General features: G+C 37.9%; 1 protein-coding gene across 6 annotated transcripts in view; it reads right to left on the reverse strand.

The window, feature by feature from the left end:
• agap3 (ArfGAP with GTPase domain, ankyrin repeat and PH domain 3) overlaps positions 1 to 17,906 on the reverse strand; it is a 150,886-nt gene that overhangs the window by 44,401 nt on the left and 88,579 nt on the right. For 3 of the 6 annotated variants that reach the window (XM_008434265.2, XM_008434268.2, XM_008434264.2), the window contains exons 9-11: positions 13,933 to 14,016; positions 8,141 to 8,245; positions 5,796 to 5,967 (exon numbers count right to left, since the gene is read on the reverse strand). In XM_008434265.2, coding sequence (XP_008432487.1) covers positions 5,796 to 5,967; positions 8,141 to 8,245; positions 13,933 to 14,016 — 361 coding nt within the window. Of the gene's footprint in view, positions 1 to 5,795; positions 5,968 to 8,140; positions 8,246 to 13,932; positions 14,017 to 14,203; positions 17,568 to 17,906 lie in introns of those variants that run through there. The other 3 variants (XM_008434269.2, XM_008434266.2, XM_017310017.1) reach the window with 3 other exon arrangements.

Here is a 17,906-nt window from a genome sequence, read left to right on the forward strand (position 1 = left end):
AAACATATCTTAAGAAAAACAACTTTAACTCTTCTTTGGGTTGCTAGTGCTTATAGTAAGAAAACATATCTTAATGTTTTCTTAGTACAATTAAGAACAACTGCTTTGTTCACACCTAGCAGTGCTTCTTACTGGTTTAATAAAATTTCCTTAGCTATTATTACACGGACAATACATAATTGCTTAGCAGTTGCCCCCAAAACAAACTGGTTTTCCAACTTGCAACTTGAAAATGATCAACTTGGGTATGATATGGATCCCAGATAAGAGCTCTGATTATGAACGTAAAACAAAGTAGCTCTTTTGTTAACAGAGTTGGCCAATGAACATTTTTCATTACATCGGGTTGCGTCTTGATTAAATAACGATATTGCTCAAAATTGTTAATGTTCAAAAGCTTATTAATGGGATAATAAGCCTAAAAGCTCATTACCTCATTACCCCATTACTTAAAAGCAACGGGGTAATAACTCCCAATTGCTGTCAAGTTCTCTGTGTGGCAGTATTTTAATAACTATGCACAAAAAAGAAATTAAAACATCTGGAAAAACTGTGAAATGTTACACATGCTAACCATTAGCCACTAACAACACAATATTTGGCTTTCCCATGAGCATTTTTCAATTTACAATAGAACCTTAGAGTTTGACAACCACATGGATTCATCAAAGCTGGAAGGTAATATTCTACACTGACTTCAGAGTCTTTTAAACGCAGTTTGCACATGTGTAAAAAAAATATTCAAATTTTTCTTTATTTTGCTAATAAATACTGTTAATAAATGATACCCATTTAGTTGTAAATGATTCTTTCAATCATCTGATCTTGCACTAATGGCACTGAATTGAACTGAATCAAATTTAGCTGAATTGAAACATATTGAATTGTAGTGAAGTGGGATGAAACAAATTGCATCAAATGAATTTTTGATCATTTTATTGCATCAGTGCCAGATAATTTAATAGGCAGAGGCACCTGAGCCTACTGATTACAGACATGTAACAACACAGATTCCGAAAACAACAAAAAGAAATTCAGTGTTTCTCCCCAGATATTGCTCAAAATTGTTAATGTGAATCTAATATAGCATATCATTCTGTCTTGGGAACTAGGGGTATCATCACAATCCTAGCCAAAATTCCTACGCTAGGAAAAAAAAACCAGATTTAGTAGAACAATAAGGAAAATACAACATAAAACCATAAATTAAACTGATGACGGCACATACTAGTAAACTGACACTTCAACTAATTAACAGTAAAATAATTAATTTTATCTAATAGTAGCACCACCTCCAAGGGGCCAGAGTTTGGCAAACATATTCAGTTGTAATCTGCTCAGCAGCGGTCTGTGTAAGCACTTTATGAAGTGGATATAGACGGTGAATCAGAGTCAGGAGACGTTAAGACACAGGAGGTGAGCACCTCTCTTTCTCCCACAGGATTGATTAGAACTGACTGGGCCCATTAATACTTTGATACAGTATATCTGTCGCCGGTGACACGGCAGCATGCGTGTTAGCAGCGAGGACCATATTTAAGACGGTTCCGCTCAGCACCCAGCAGAGGAATTAAACCTGGCCGCTCCAGCAAACTTGCGGGCGCATGCGTTCTCACATTTACTCGGTGTCTTCTCAACCTTTCCTCTTCATCTTCCCATCTCCGCCATCCACTCCGCCCCTCCTGCTCTCTGTCGCTATCCCTCTTCTCCCAGTGATTATAAAGGTCTTTAGATCTAAGGAATGAATGAATTACCAAAGGCAAAGACAAGGCTTGTGATTTAGACGCTGTGAATGAAAAATTACCCCTTTGTTCCCTTCATCAATTGCATGTCTAATGAAATCAAAATCCCGATCGCATAATCAGAAGAGGGTCCTCCACCCAGAGACAGACCTGATGTGATTTGTAACCTTTCTTTTCCTAAGTGGAGATTAAGGCAAATCTCCCTCACATTGTTTCCTGCTGTAGAAATGGATAGTCTTTCCAAGGAAATTAACATAGTTGGGTTGAAAAAAAAAAGAACATAAAAAGTGAGAAGACAAATCCTAGTTGATACTGTTTCTCATTGCCTGTCCTGTTTTCCATGACTCTCCTCAAACTACAGCTCAAGGTTAGCAGGTTGTGGGATTAAACAACCTTTAGTTAAAGTCCTGAGCTCTGTAAACTCTTAAATCTTCTGCTTTTGATTGATTAAGCCAGTAAGGGAAGACAGCATTTGGTCATGTTTAACTGTAACCTGTCTGGTAAGCTCTTGCCCAGTGACCTGTCTTTGGCTCTGAATCAAACCTCAGCMGGTTAGCTTTAGCCTGACTGATGGAAACACTGCCTATTTCACAGCTGATGAGGGAGCTCGCCTCCCTCCGGGGCTCCCTTCGCTAATTAGTATTAATTACTCTTAATTCTAGCCCTTCACCCAATCTCTGCTCTCACTTCAATATGCCTGCCAGAATCCTTGGAGACACTGGTGTTTCATCTCTCTGGAAGCAAAGTCCAGGGTGACATGTAACCAGGTCAGTGTCACATTAACTCACAAAGATGCTTTTTGTTATTTCGTTCCTTAAATATGAGCATAGCATTTAATATGCTTTAATTCCCTTCTCAGTAATCAGGAAAATTAATAGATATGTCATATGTGGTCATTAAGTCATCACTGAGAATAGTAGTAGTATAACTAATTTGCATCAATGTAACCTACACAATGCAGATAATTAACCTGTTGGGAGCAATTTCTGTGATTTATCACAGAATAAAGTAAGTTCAGTAATAAAAGACTAATTGGATTACCATTAGTGATTGAACATGTAATTTCTTTGAGGCAGTGACTGAAAGAGATCATAAGTCCACCATAACACACCATGCTGTTTCAATTTTATAAGAGAAAYTGAACACTACTGTCACATGTAATTTAAAGTTGCAGTGTGTTGTAATGGAGACACCTATCAGCAGAAGGACTGTGCTTATTTAGTGCTAGTTTCTAGGTAAAAAGGTTGRTCCTTTATCAATTTCATATCAATTAGAAAGCACAGGACAGGCCCTTTCACATGTATCCAACATGTTAAATGGCTAAATACGTACAGACCACAGAAAGGTTTACCAAGAACAGTAGTGAACAGTACTAAACAGATTAATAATGGTAATCATATAACATCCAGCAGTCAGTTTTTAAATAGGGCATAAAGATAAGAAAAATTACCAGTCAAATAACCACTCATACTCACTGACATCTGGAAACAGATTCAGTATAGTCACCAATAGCCACTTAACGTGAGAGGGAACTGGGACAGCTTCAATATTTCTCACAATGAAAAATGGTAAATGGGCTGCACTCTGCAGCACACATTCACTCATCCACCCTCCTAAATGTGGATAAATTCATACACCAATGAATATGGTCGGTAGGAAAATCAAGGTTTAGTGTGGCAAGGAGCTGGATTCAAACTCACAACCTCCTGACCGCAAGACAGCTACTCCTCCAATTTAGCAGCCACCTTCAAAGCATTTCTAATCCACCTTATTCCTAGCCCCCATGAGGCTTTGCGTGATTTATGGGCGCGACTTCTGCCACAACCCGGAAGCCATTTGTTTACATGTTAGCAACTCGCTAACCGGCTTTCGTCAGAGGTTTTAGGCTATAAAATACATGGGAACAGTAGCTATCACAGCTTAAATGCGGCAGTATTGYTTTACCACAACCTACAGCTAATGCGGGGAGGGATGGCGACTTGAAGAAATGGTCACAAATAACCCGCACTAGCTTATGTAACTACTTCACTGACTCAGTTGCTTAGGATGCAGATGCGGGTTTTCTTCCATTAGCTTTTTGTCCACACAATGAAACGAGCACACAAATTATTTTGAGTTCTCTTTTCAAGTTTAGAATTTTTAGCCAAATTCTTTTTGCTTCTTTATCTGTCGGTAGGAGATGAAAACTACCGCTAATCACATAAAGTCTGCCTTTTTGTTTCGGAAGCACGTTCAAAACACACTTGTTGCTAAACTTGGTCTGATTAATATTAGAGTACAGCCACGAAGAGCMCAACAGTTATCTGAGCTCCACAAGGGCATCTTACTGCACTTTCCAGTGGCACGTTGCCCTAACAGGTTAATGTGTGATTCGGTTTGGTTCTTGTCCAGTGGGAGGAGATTATCCGTAGCTACGGTCATTTCTCCGCTGATTTGTATCGATACTCAGCAACGGAGAACTTCGAGGTTCTGGTTCTGATGGACTAAATAAACCCAGATATTTTGTCTTATAAAAATGTATTGTTGGTCCAAACATAATGATAAAAGACTCAGATTATGAACTTTACTATTTTTTAAATTCAAACGAAAAATAAATTTCACATCACAGCAAGCCTCTATGCAGTCCTGCTGTTACACCGTTGGAGCAAAAYGGCAGCTCAAAACTGACCAGCTTCACTCTTTTATTACTGTCAGTTCTTAAGAGAAACGAGCTGCTAGCAGCGCTGCTAATTCACGGTCATTCCGTCACAAAACKTAACGTGATTAAACTCATAATTACCATCCTCTGTACTGAACAGCTCTCTGATAGCAGGCGGCGTGTCCGTAAACAAGTTTTACTAAATACGAAAAAATATATAATTTCTATCATGAATATAGATTAGTAAAAACCCTACAAATTACAGTGAAATACCACTATTTCCGGTGGGCGCCGGAAGTAAGACCCAGAATCGTTTCCACAGTAAGCCTCCCAGGAATAAAGTGGATAGGAATGGGGACTGATTTAAAAAAAAAGAATAATAATAATAATAATAATAATAATAATAATAATAATAATAATAATAATAAAAAATAATAATAATAATAATTAAAAAACACAAGTTTGAATAGTTTTGTGCAATCATCATTTACATAAGCTATGTAGTTTTCCCCACAAATTGTAACTTGCTTCCAACACTAAGGTAAGGAGACAGAATACAAAAAGAAGAAATCAAATCACTGAAAGCAAATTTCAATGGTGTTTTAGGGCGTTTCCAGACTGGTCCATATTTTTTTAAGGATCAAAAGTGTAAATGATGGCGTATGAAAGGTTTGTATGTGTGGACTTTCAGGAAACATTTTCGTCTTGTCCCCAAATTCTAGAAGGTCTGAGTTCAGATTTGCCATATCATAATTTTTCTGAGACCTTAAATTCTGTTGTCAAAACATTGGTTTTAAACATGCTGACAACATTGCAGCCACATATATTTCAAAACAGAGTAACATACCAAACGATGATTTTCACAGACTGCTTTTTTATCATTGACTTGCACCTAAACTTAATGATGACCTGGCTAAGATGCAAAAGACACCTGTTTTGTGTTTCAATACTGCAAGTAAGGAGAAGACCATTAATAAGGCCTGCCATATTACACCTAACTCTGGGGTTAGAGTTTGAAAAGGTCTATAAAAACCTTACCACAGTAACACCAAGTCAAGTGCTGAGAGCCAACACAGGTGTGCGCTGCCATATTTTTCCACAAAGAATCAGACGTTTCTTTCTTTAATTGGCTCAGAATGTGTCTTGAATGTATTATCTATGAAACATTTGTAGAAACCATCTATTTAATTATCAACAGAAAATATTTCTCCTGAAGTCACAGAAATAATTTTGTTAAATTTTGAATTTCCCTGTTTAAATTATAATTTGTAAGGGTTAAAGGCAGTTTTTTGCCAGTTAAATAATTCGAGTTGGCAGATATCCTAGATATAGTGCCTCTGATATCAACTGCTAAATAAACAAAGTTGTATAAAATAGTTTGTCATTTAGATTTCTAATTCAGCAGGGACTCTGACCTGTGTTTCCAATACCAAGTTGCAGGGCGCTGCGATCCTTCGTTAGTCCATTGGTTTTGGGACTCGCGCTTGGCGCCACAGTGGCCACTGCTCTGGGCGGTCGTTTTCCTGGTACCTTCACTGTTGTCCTCAGCAAATCAATCTCCTTTCCATGCACATTCTGCATGTAGTCCTACAGACATAAAACAAAAAAAACCACAAAACCCAACAGGAATAAGATGACATTCTTCAATGCGATACCTGACTAACTACACACAGTGGGCCAATGAGAAGAATCCAAGAATTACRGAAGAAAAACAACTTAAAAGACTATTCACTTTCCATCTCCATTATTCACAACCCACCTTAGACCCTCCACTAAGGTTGTGTGATGGTGGAAAAATGACTGTAAAGCCATTATACATCACCTGTGCCCACGCTGTTCCTSTAAATAGCAAGATGTTGGGCTTAATGAATGCAGACTGTCTCTGTCTTTTTTTCTTTTTTTTATTTTTTCAATTTGCCCATTTGATTTGTTTTAAAGTGACTACTTCCCAAATGTGGGAAGCCAAGGTGAAAATCATCAGGCTCAGCAGAAAAAAAAAACCCAGATAGAGGCGAGCTCGGCCTTTGCTGTCCCCCCAACGGCTCCTCTGCTTTATTACCGTGTCATAAAGCACTCATTTCTTTCCCAAGCCTCCTCGCTAATTACCCAGTGAGCGCTCTCATTTCATTTTATTGCTGGAATTAACAGCCAGATCGAAGCGTGCAAAGCTATTAAGATGTGTGATTAAGCCACATTCAATTAGTTTCTACAAACAATTTAATTGATGTAGCAGATAGAATTAACAGAAGGTGATTGTGTAGATGGCTTGGCTGACTGCGAAATTAAAGGTTCCCCTCTTCCACTCTCTGGCTGCCTCCCTCCTTTTTTTTCCTTTTCCCACTCCTTCTCTGCTCCGCTGCTCAGAATGAGTTGGAGCCGTTACCCTGTTAATGTAACTGTCTGCCTTATTTCACCTTCTCCTGTAAGTCAACAGATTCATAGATTCATAGATTGCCCCAGTGACCTGTAATAGCTGTAATGATCAAGAGATAGCCTGTTCAGTCAATTACATACATCAGCGTAGCCCGGCACTGCTCCGCTTTAACTGCCTGTAAATTAAACCACTAACATACTGTCAGAGGAACAAGGCCACACACACGGTTCACGTCTAACTGCTGGACTGGTTTTGGAAGTTTGGGCTGTCTCATTAGACACAAAATGCTGCCTGTATCTTTCATTTGATGGGGCCAAATGATCTAAACACTTCAATCGCGGGACTGGAGGAATCACAGGTTGATGGGAGGGATATTTGGAGGGGGGCATCTCTAAACGCAGCACAGGGCTCCTAAGCTGTCTGCTGCCAGCCAGCCAAGTGTTTAAGAGGTATTAGCGGCCCAGCGGGATTCTGACAAAGATGGATGTAGGAGGCTGGTCAGGCTCCGCTGCCATGCAGTGAGAACCATTATAAATAAAAGCCAGCGTGGAGTCCGGGCGAGGCATGTCTCCATTAGCCAGCAACATGGATGGGCAGTGCAGGAAAAGCTAAGATGACTGTAAAACACACTCTGTTTTTTATGCTAACTTTAGAGTCAAAAGGTTATCAAACAGGCCTACTTTATACAGTGTCTTGCCTAACGTGTTCCGGCCCTTTGAACGTCTCCACATTATGTCCCATTACAACACACACATCTATGTCTTGTACTGGTATTTTTGTGATCAACAAGAAGTCATGCAAAGTTGTACACTGAGAAAAATGTGATTGTTTTATAAACATCATGATAGAAAATCTGAAAACTGTAGCATGCATCTGTATTCCCTCTGAACCAATATTCAACAGAATCATTTTTTTTCTGCAACAACTGCTGGAAGTCTTGGGATGTAACTCTAGCAACTTTATGCAAATGTATCTGCAGGCAGTTTTTTTTTTCATTTGGTTTTATTTTGGGAGTATTGAAGGAAAGAGGTGAAAACACTGACAAGTCATACTTGTTGAAAATATCAAAATAAAGGGTCATTTTCAGTCCACTTCACAACTAAGTATCTATCTAAGTTATGTTACTGTGTCACATGAAATTCCAATAAAATACATTAATGTTTGCAGATGTATGATAAAATGTGAAAGGTTTTAAGGGAGCCGAATACTATTGTAAGCCACTCGAAATGTTGCATATGGCTGTAATCCATATACTATAGTAGTATAGTATATTATACTAAAGTTGATAAAGTCACTTGAGGATAACACACAGCAGAGCAACACAACCATAATATACAAAGGAAACAGAAATGCAGAAGGGAAGGAGGGGAGGAGTTTGTAACTCACATGTAAACTGGGGTGGTAAGTGAGGACGCCATTATCGCACAGTGTGACATATTTCTTTTTCCACTCCTTGTTGAGGGATTTGCCACTTCGCTTCAGAAGGATTCCCTGTAAGAGAGAGCACACCACGGTGAGCATGCTCTTCCAAAAGCAGCGTGGTTGATGGTATCAGCCATTATGCATGTTAAATACCATAAAGCCGTTTTATTATTGTGGTTACAGATTTGCTGTGGTGCTTATGTGAAGAATTATCTTTGTTGGCAAAGGGAAAAAAGTGAAACGGCAACTTAATAGGCTAATTGGAAGCAATTGTACATCAAAACATACAAAATGATAGAAAATAATCACCTGTTTGTTCCTGTTCTGATACAGTCTGACTGGTGATAGGTACAAATATACTTTTGCTTAGATATTATAATATTTTGACCTTGCAAAGTTTTATTGGCTCAAAGATTAGATCAAAAAGAGAACAATCAAATTTGCCAAGCCTCCTCCTCTCATTCATACACATAATAAGTTGAACTCTTGAAGACCCCAAAATCCTGGGATTAAAGAGTGTGATCTTTCCTCTTCAAAGGCCACTCACCCCTTATTCTTTTCTACTTTATCTTTCGGGGGCATTTTAGGGCCTTGGATGGTTTCCTTATCTGCAGGATAAATCCACCGGTAAACAATGCAGTTCCTCTGCAGGAGGTGACCAAACGCTGCTGAGTGCAAGGGCCGGGAGGCTCTCCGGGGTTAAATAGTGAGGAGGGGCCCGCTTAATTAGAGGATTAAGCGGAGCAGTGTTTGTGCTTTTACAGCCCTCACCCACGTGAGTGTGTGTGTGTGTGAGAGAGAGGTAAAGAGGGGGAGGAAGGATGTAGTGTTTTTGCAAGTCAGTTCCATTCTGTGGCCTTTAATCCTGATTAACACATCAGGAAGAGGTGACCCTCGATGACCTGGGCACCAGGCTGTTTGCCGACAATCATCCTAATCCGAACCCTGACTCATCTGAGAGGGGGAGTTCTGATGACTGTCATGTGTGCTGGGACCAAAGTGTGAAAACTTTGGGTCCAATCAGTGTTTCTATTAACCAGAATACTGCTGAAAATTGGTGAACACTGTTCGGGAGCTAATAGACTTTGAAGCCTTCGTAAAATAATATTTTAATGGAAAAAAAGAAAAGTAAACATCCTGCCACCAAAAGCTTTATGGATGGAGGTCAGGAGGGTTGTTGCTTCTTTCAGAATAGAAATATATATATATATAAACACTCTTTTATGTATATAGGCCATGTCACTAATGTGGAAGCAGAAACAGCTGGATACATATTTTGACAACTTTATTTTTATTTTTCAATAAAAACTTCTCGCAAAGCCTAACCCCTTCAGATGAAYTAAAAAAAAAACACACAAAAAAACCACACARTTACAAAATTGTCCTTGTGTAATTAAAAGGGATGATTGTACGCTTAAAAATTAAATTTTGTTTTTTATGTTTAAAAAAAATTTAGATATTACTTTCAAAGATATGCTATGCAAACCTTGATGGAAACATGAGCAATAAAGCAGTACTTCAAATCCAAATGTAAAATATTCAAATAAAACAATACAGACACATTTCTATCAGTTATAATACATTGGCAGCAATAGTATTATATTGTGGCATATTAATATGGGTACTTAGTGAACGTACGARCACAGTTAAAGTCATACAAATGTATTGTTCTTGTTAAGAAAAATGTATCCATTTACAATTCAAGAAGCTCCAAATGAAGAAAAAAACACTATTGCAATTATGTCAAATATAATGCATAATTCTTCAGTGTCTGTCGCTATCCGTTTCATAAGAACTGATACTTTAGGGATTTTTTTAGGAAGAAATATTGTGTCCTTTGATCAATAAGTTGCTGACTGCTGAAGCTCTTCTCCATTCAATCAATAAAAGAACAGTAAACACTTTTTAAATGGCTCTCTAATCATACAGGGTAAATGATCCAGTCAAATGGCCTCCAGCAACTTCATAATGCATGTTTTACAAGCAAATATGTTGCTCATCTTGTGGCCTTACTGAGGCATACACAAATCTATACATCCAATCAGACCAAAGCTTGATATTATTTGTCAAAGCCGCGATGTGGATCGATAGAGGTGAGAGAATTGTGTGGATATCAGCTTTTCTGTTTTTCTGTAAGAAATACAGGTGCAGTTAAACAAATGAAGCCATCATTCAAAAGTATTTCAGTTATTCAGTTCAACGACTGAAAATTGCATAGATTAACGTTAGTGAAATGTTTCAAGTGTAACAATTGCTTACTTGAAAAATCTCAATTTTGAAGCTCAGAAAATTGGATTACATAAGAATACAGAAGTGCTATAATATCACTAATTTATTAAATTAGAAAATTATTGGGAATATTGCTGACTAAATTGCTGACCTGTCCAAATTAATTGAAAATTGAGTGGAAGGAAATATGCTAAAAGCAACTGMAGTAACAGCAGCTTTGACGGCTTAAAATCAAAGCCCTTTGAGGAGTTTCTGCTGGACTAGAGAAAATGTCAGCATCTTAAATGACCCGGTCCAGACAACGCAGATGAGATGAAGGCTGCAGTTAAAGCATCCGGGGCTTTTATTACACCGCAGCCAAGTTGCGGGCTGATTGCCAAACTGGACTGATTTGAGCACCGGCCCAACATTTCTTTCTTAAATATGTTGTTCTTTATTGGTCTTATGCAATATTCTAATTGTATTTTCTAAATAACTGCTTCAAGTATATCAGTTTGTGTGATAATCTGTTCTGGGTTGCACATTTTAAATGAATAACTGAAATAAATTCTGAATTACTGAGATGCACTTAAGATAAAAATTAATCTATGACTTGGTGGTTAGTGGCAATAGATAAAACTAATGTCCAGAGGYCATTTTGGGAAAAACGCATTAGTTCAATTTTAAAAAGCTTCATGCGCGTCTAGAGCATCTCTCCTTCAAATTTACACAAACGCAAAACACGAGTGTGTTCACAAGTGTGTAGGACATTTGGAAAAACAGCATCAGATGTGCTGCTTGTGTCCACAGAGTTGTCAGCTCAAACCCAGAAGAGACAGCCCGATTTCTCTCCTTTAGTTGGACGAGCAGGAGAAAAACTGCATCCTGCCAACGTGGCTAACTGATACGTTGGCTCTTTGTGACACGCCAGGAGAGAAGGGGGTGAAATAAGTGTGTGTTGGGCTGGGGAGSAGGGTACAGAGGGGGTTCTGTGAGCAAGAATGCCGCTGATAGAGGCTCCTCAGCAGTGACTACATTGTTATCTATGCTCACTTTTTATGCACTGGGAGGAGGAGCAGAGGGGTGTGCTGCAATTTGGTCTGATGGGGTGAGGGGGCACTGGCAATTAAGCTCACAATGATGCTTTGATCTTCCTGATTGTGCATTCGACCGGTCTGGTGATCAGAATGGAGCCAAACTGTTCCCATCGCCAAAAAGCAAGAACAGAAAAAGAAACACTTTCTAGATAAAGAAGTTTAGTGTGAGGATGTAATGCCAAAACTTGCCATATCAAGGAAACTAGTTGTGGAATATGTGTTAAATATAATTGACAAGATTTGTAGTCGATTATACAAAGAAGAGCAATCAATTCAACTTGAAAACTAAATTCAAATGTAAATTCAACTGATCTATCAAAAGGTGAGTTTTACCAATACCAGATGGAAATGTGATGCTTCAAAGGTGTTCAACCAGTAAAAGATTCCGTCTTTTCCTCCGTTGTGATATAATTCTCTCATTTTTAAACCCGAACAAGTGTAAAAAATGATTTAAATCACCACTTTAATATAAAAGAAGTGYAACACTTTCTCTGTATTTTTAAGATGTTTTATCCATGATGAGAAAAATTTACCATCACCACCACAGATTTGCTGTCGAAGAGATTTGGTATCTGTAATAAATACAAAAAAGGATGTTTCTGATTGAGTGCGGCGGCTTTCAAAGCCTCAACCTGCTATTATTTCTCCTGGAAAGAAGCCTTGGCAATTTTCTTCCAAAGGGAATGAGGAGGTCTGGCTCAAAAGGAGAAGGACATTATCCTCTATCATCTGCAGGTAAAGAGGATAATACAGGGCTACTGACCCGCTTTGAAAGGCCCTCATATAATCACGAGTGATTACTAATCAAAGTGTCCTTTACTTCTGCTCAGGTTACCGTTGTATACCTTCACAAATGATTTGGACCCTGTTCACTACTTCAAAATTGCAACATGTATGCCCATTAAAAAAATATAATAAGGGAATTAATAAGACAAACAAACTAATCAAATGAAATTATTAAAATTGAAAAAAAAAAAAAATTCAGTTATGTTAAAGTTTCTTGATAGAAAATAAAAAAAACTGGCGCTATTGTAGAAAATATTTATATTTGCCACTTTGCTTCATTTGCATGGCTTAATCGGCAAATTTTTAGAGCAAGTATAGAAATAACACAAATATTCTGTTTGTGTACTCTTTATTGTTTAATTAAATTAATATCCAATAACAAATGTCCAGCCTGACTATATGTCAATTTTGACATATATTGTAATATTAAATTAGAAATGACCAAAACAATGATATTCATTTGAGTTATTATCTTTTGTTATTATTGCAATTTGTTAAATTGAAGTTGCAATAACTGATCAAAGTTTATTCACAAGATTTAGAGAATCAAAGATGTAGTTAATGCAACTTCCAAAAATGAATATCATTTATGCCACATTTGTTGCTTTCGGGGCTTTAACAATGATAATTTCGTGACAGTGGTTATGAAAGCAAATAAAATTGCTTAGTTGTTTAATATAAACAAGTCTCAACATGAAGTTGCATGTTTATGGAAGTCACAACAGTGCAACAAGATATAAATAGAAATAAGCTAAAGCTGGTTTTTCAGCTAATAAATCCGATAAGCATCTCTTTACGCTAAACTGCATAATTTATACAAATAGAAGATCCTGTATCACTTTTTGTTATTCTGTGTCGCCATCTAGTGGCTTAATAAACACTTCAGAATCATTACAAAGCCTTTCCACTGTATCATACACATAAATATATATGCAATAACAGAAATATAGACAAAGTTTTAAAACTATAAATAGGGCAAAATTATTACAATTAAATTAAGAAACCCAAATTTAGCCAAATGTATAAATTTCTGTTGGATTTCTAGATAACAGATGAATAAATATTTATTTTGTCTATTTTTAACAAGTTTGATTATTTTTAGTGTTTTTTATGTTKGCTTGTTTTAACCTGCAATGTGCTCAACAATCAAAGACTGATTTATAGGTTGACTGAGTGTTTGACGCTAAGAAATATAGATATATAAAAAATTTAACATTTACGGATTTCTGTGCCTGCAAGTTAAATTGAACAATAGCGGTTTTGAACACAAGGCAAACTTGTGCCATTAACTTCGGCTAGAAACAAGTTTTCTAATTTGCTCTAAATTCTGTAAATTCTAAACACGAATGTTTGAAATATGAGAGTGGGACTTCAGTCATAAATACTTATAATAAATGATGTCATTGTGGTTCCAGAAAAGTAATTTTGCAACATGTCAAAAAAAAAAAAAATTAACTAATGGGACTAATCTAGCAGCTTGTGCTATAAACAGAAAGTATGTCATAATATTTTTTGCTTTGTGTGGCCATCTAGTGGTGACAGCCTGACGTCATGTCTGGCTGTTATAATACAATCATCACATCACTTAAAATAAACAGCTTCTGTWGTTCATACTTACCTAGGGAATTATGGGAAATGAAGGCAAAAACCAGTAAAACTGCTCACCTGTTTGATAGGTATGGCCCTTCCACTGCCTATGCTGTCTGTTTTACTGTCAACGCTCTTTCCTTGCTCACTGCCTTTCCGTGACTGCAAGAGAACAAGAGAGTCAGTCAGTAAGTGAAGCGACACACTGAAKAAAAGGCAGACTGGGAGCCGTGGGGAAGTGGATGAAGTGCTTCTTGTATGTTGGGAGTGCGTGTGGGTGACACAGATAGGCTGTGGGTCAGAGGGCAGGAAGGGTGAGGTGAGGGAGCATGTTTCTTTTGTTTGTATGTTTTTTTTTTTTTTTTTTTGCATTTCTGCAGTTTTGTGGAGAAACTCAGCGTTGCAAAAATAAAAGGTCTCAAAAAGAAGCTCCAAAAGAACACACAAGCAGACCAGCAGAACATACAGCAGGAACATCAACGTGCAAGATAAAAAAAAAAAAAAGAAAAAAAATGTATAATAAGAGACCAAAACAAGACCACACTTGACACATCTCAACACAGAGGAGACAACCAAACATTGAGTCATGACTCAGCCCTGAAACCCTTCGCGGATCCTTTCCTTTGATTCACAGCATGAGTGGGTCCTTAGTGGACCTGCCGACCCACTGACGTGCTACCCAGAGAAGATWCATTCACAAGGGCTTTCACAATGAATATGTTTTTATATACCAAGGAGAAAGGGGGAAAAAATGTTATTATAAAAGTAAGGCTTTGGTGCAAAAAGTTCCTCCAACCTGTAAAATCTATTAAAACAGAAGTAGGTTTGCATATTCAAACAATTGATTTCAGAGTTCATCAGTATAAAAAGAGTATGGTAGATCCTGTTGAAGGGAAAAAGAGTGGTTAGAAAGAGGTTATCACATGAGAAAATCAACAACCTCATAATTCCCCTCCCATCCCAACACAAATAAAGAGATGAGGTACACATAAGGACAAACAGAATGAGTGTGGTATGGTCTCACTCAAAACATGAGAGATGTCCAGTCACCAATGGAGAAGAGGTAGAATCTGAGTTCAAGTAAACCAACTCTGAGGTTCAGATTTTTTTTTTTCCAACATTTTATTTTTTTTTTTGTTCATGATGACTTGTGTTTTTTTTTTAGCTTCTATACAGACACCATACAAAGCAAGTCACAAATTCACTTCAAAATATTCAACAGATTGAGCCAAACATTGCAGTTCCCACAAAATATAGGATGGACAATAAAAGGCATTGTTTCATATATTCCTTATACGTATGTACCTTTTTATAGAGTAGCATTGTAAATAAAATACAATACAAGATATACAGCAGTCTATATTTTTCGTCAAATCCCTTCTTTATGGTAGAAAAGTGATTATGCGAGAGTTCATAATCTCTGTACCAAACCAAAACCGAGATAATGAAAAGAAAAAAGGAACTTAAAAGATGAAAAAAAAATAGATCTTCGAATAAAGGGAAAAACAACATGATGTTTAACTACATTCATACAAGTCGGTGCAACCCAGTTTCATTTGTTAGTAACTCTCAGTATAATTTCTCTGTAATATACCTCCCAACCCTGACAGACTGTGCTAACCTTTATGAAGGCCTTCATAAAATGTTCACCCAAGCTTCTCTAATCTAAAAAAAAAAAAAAACACCTCTGCATGATACATTTACACCACATTTTTCCATTGATTTCGATACTTGAATATGCCCTGGAAAAAACGTGAACAAATGAAAGAGATACAGAACAAACAAAAGAAGAACAAAAGAGAAAGAAAAGAATAAAAAAAAAAAAAAAAACTTGGCACCTCTAGTTCTTGAGTCCGCATTTCTGGAAAAAAGGCCGTGTGATGTCATGTAAGGAAAAGCTCGTGTCCTTTTGGTGGCTGGATAACAGTTCCAAGAGTGACTTGACTGTACAGTGTGTTTATTGTATGACATATGTCTGAATGAGAGCAAAAAGGCGGAGCGGAGCAAAAAAGTTGGACGGGGCATTTCCAGAAGAGTCCCTACAGTCTGTCTCACTCGGTGATATTTGAGAGTCTACTTTTAAAGCGCACTCAGAAACTCCACTGGATTCGATTTTTAGCCAGCTTTTTGACGCAAMGTCCTATGGGTTTCCATGTGCATTACCCTAAATGTGTTAAAGCACTTAGGGTAAAGCAGCAACAAGCTGTAAGTCCTCACCCAATAATCTCCTCTCTATCAGGTTTGGCAAAGCAGGGGGACTCTTTATTTTTACCCATCATGCTCTTCTAATTCGGAAGGAGTTGGAAAGCCCTTTTTGTTGAAGAAAGGTTGGAAACAGAAGCACAAATCTGCAAATATTAAAAAACAGTGTCAAATGGTTATTTGTTTTGTTTTTTTTGTTGTTATTTTTGTTTATGTTTGGTCTCATACGTGAAGATCCAGCAAGAAATTAAAGRAYGAAAATATGAAATGGAGCAACACCGAGGGGCAAACATTAATAGATTAATGCAAATGAATGGTGCAGCAATGACGTTAAGTATAAAAAATGGCATCATATTTGTTTAAGTTTCTAACAGTGTGCTTTTCAACACAAATAGGGACGGACAATCTGAAGACCACAGCAGAACCACAGACAAGTTGACAGAAAACAGAGTTTGGAGTTATTGACCATGGAAGCACTAGGAAAGAATAATGTGTGCTGCACTGACACCTAGTGGCAGAGGGCGGTTATGGTCAAAAGATTGGCTTGAAATGGTTTATGGCTTGTGAAACTGATTTGTGAGGGCGGTGGTGAGAAGACAAAGTGAAAAGATCTTCTGATGGAATGGTTTGAGTCTTAATTACCTACTTTTAACACTCAAACAGTTATAGAATTGAGAAAGAGGGCCTTTTTTATGAATGGGAGCCAAATTCAGGTGCATGTATTGTTCTCTCACATAAAATTAAATTCAGAAAAATGCACACCATCACGTTTGGGTTTTTACATTTCAAGAGTCCCAATGCCAGTGCCATGAAAGTGTCATTCTTCATGTCTGGGTAATAAAAGGACTGGACTTTCCATTTAATGGCTGTATGAGTTTACCTACCAATGACATTAAGGCATACTTTGTATCTTAAATTGCTTATACAAGAAACCTCTAAAATCACCATAAATTAAAGCACGATTGTTATTCTTCAGTCTGTGACTTGGAGAACTGGTGTAGTAGTACTTGTAGCATATGGAGATAATTTTTTTCTGTTTTTGATAGGGCAAAGCTAAGAAAATAAGATCCTTAACACTTGTGTTGATGAAACATTTTCTCTTTGTGTTATTTTGCAAAATGCCAGAATGTTTTCACACTTCAAGTCTTCCGTCTAGTGAGCTCATCTCAATCTTCCAGCTTCAATGAAGAAATGTCGACAATGCCCTCGTAACGTTCCGTCCTCCTCCTCCTCCTCCTCCTCCTCCACTCCCTCACCCTCCCTCCTCCCACCCTTGGCTCGCAGCTCCTCAGAAGGTCATGAGCTGAAACTCCCGCTCGGCCTGCCACTCGGGCACCCACACTGGGTAGGTGGCGTGCTTCGGCATCTCCATGACGCGGACGGGGAGAGGCTCATTTCTCTGGTGGACATGGTTAGTCACTACCTAGCAGGGGGGGAAGGGAGACAACAAGGGGAGCTAGCACCAGCCTGTACTGCTCGGAGGCCGCATAAACCTGCGGCTCCCAAAGCAGCTGGGGTGAGAGGATCAAGATAGAAGGAAAGATACAGACGGAAGGGGTGGGGATAGATAGGGAGGTTAGAGCAGGAGTTAGCTACAAAGAGAAAAGAGAGAGCATGAGAGCCAGAAGGCAGAGGTGAAGGAAAAGTGTTGATGTGCAAGAAGAAGTTGCGGAAGGTAAATCTCGCTTAGCCTGATCTTTTTCTCATAATGCTGGCAAAGTTCTGCAGAAGAAAACAAATTAACATCATAAAACTTAAGATAAATGTTAGATGGCACTTTAGGCACTAAGAAATTCTCTGCACAGTTGTTTTGCATTGATTGAAGGATTTCTGTCTTCTGCAGACCTTCT

The sequence above is a fragment of the Poecilia reticulata genome, linkage group LG17 (assembly GCF_000633615.1).
Source record: "Poecilia reticulata strain Guanapo linkage group LG17, Guppy_female_1.0+MT, whole genome shotgun sequence".
NCBI classification, from domain to species: domain Eukaryota; kingdom Metazoa; phylum Chordata; class Actinopteri; order Cyprinodontiformes; family Poeciliidae; genus Poecilia; species Poecilia reticulata.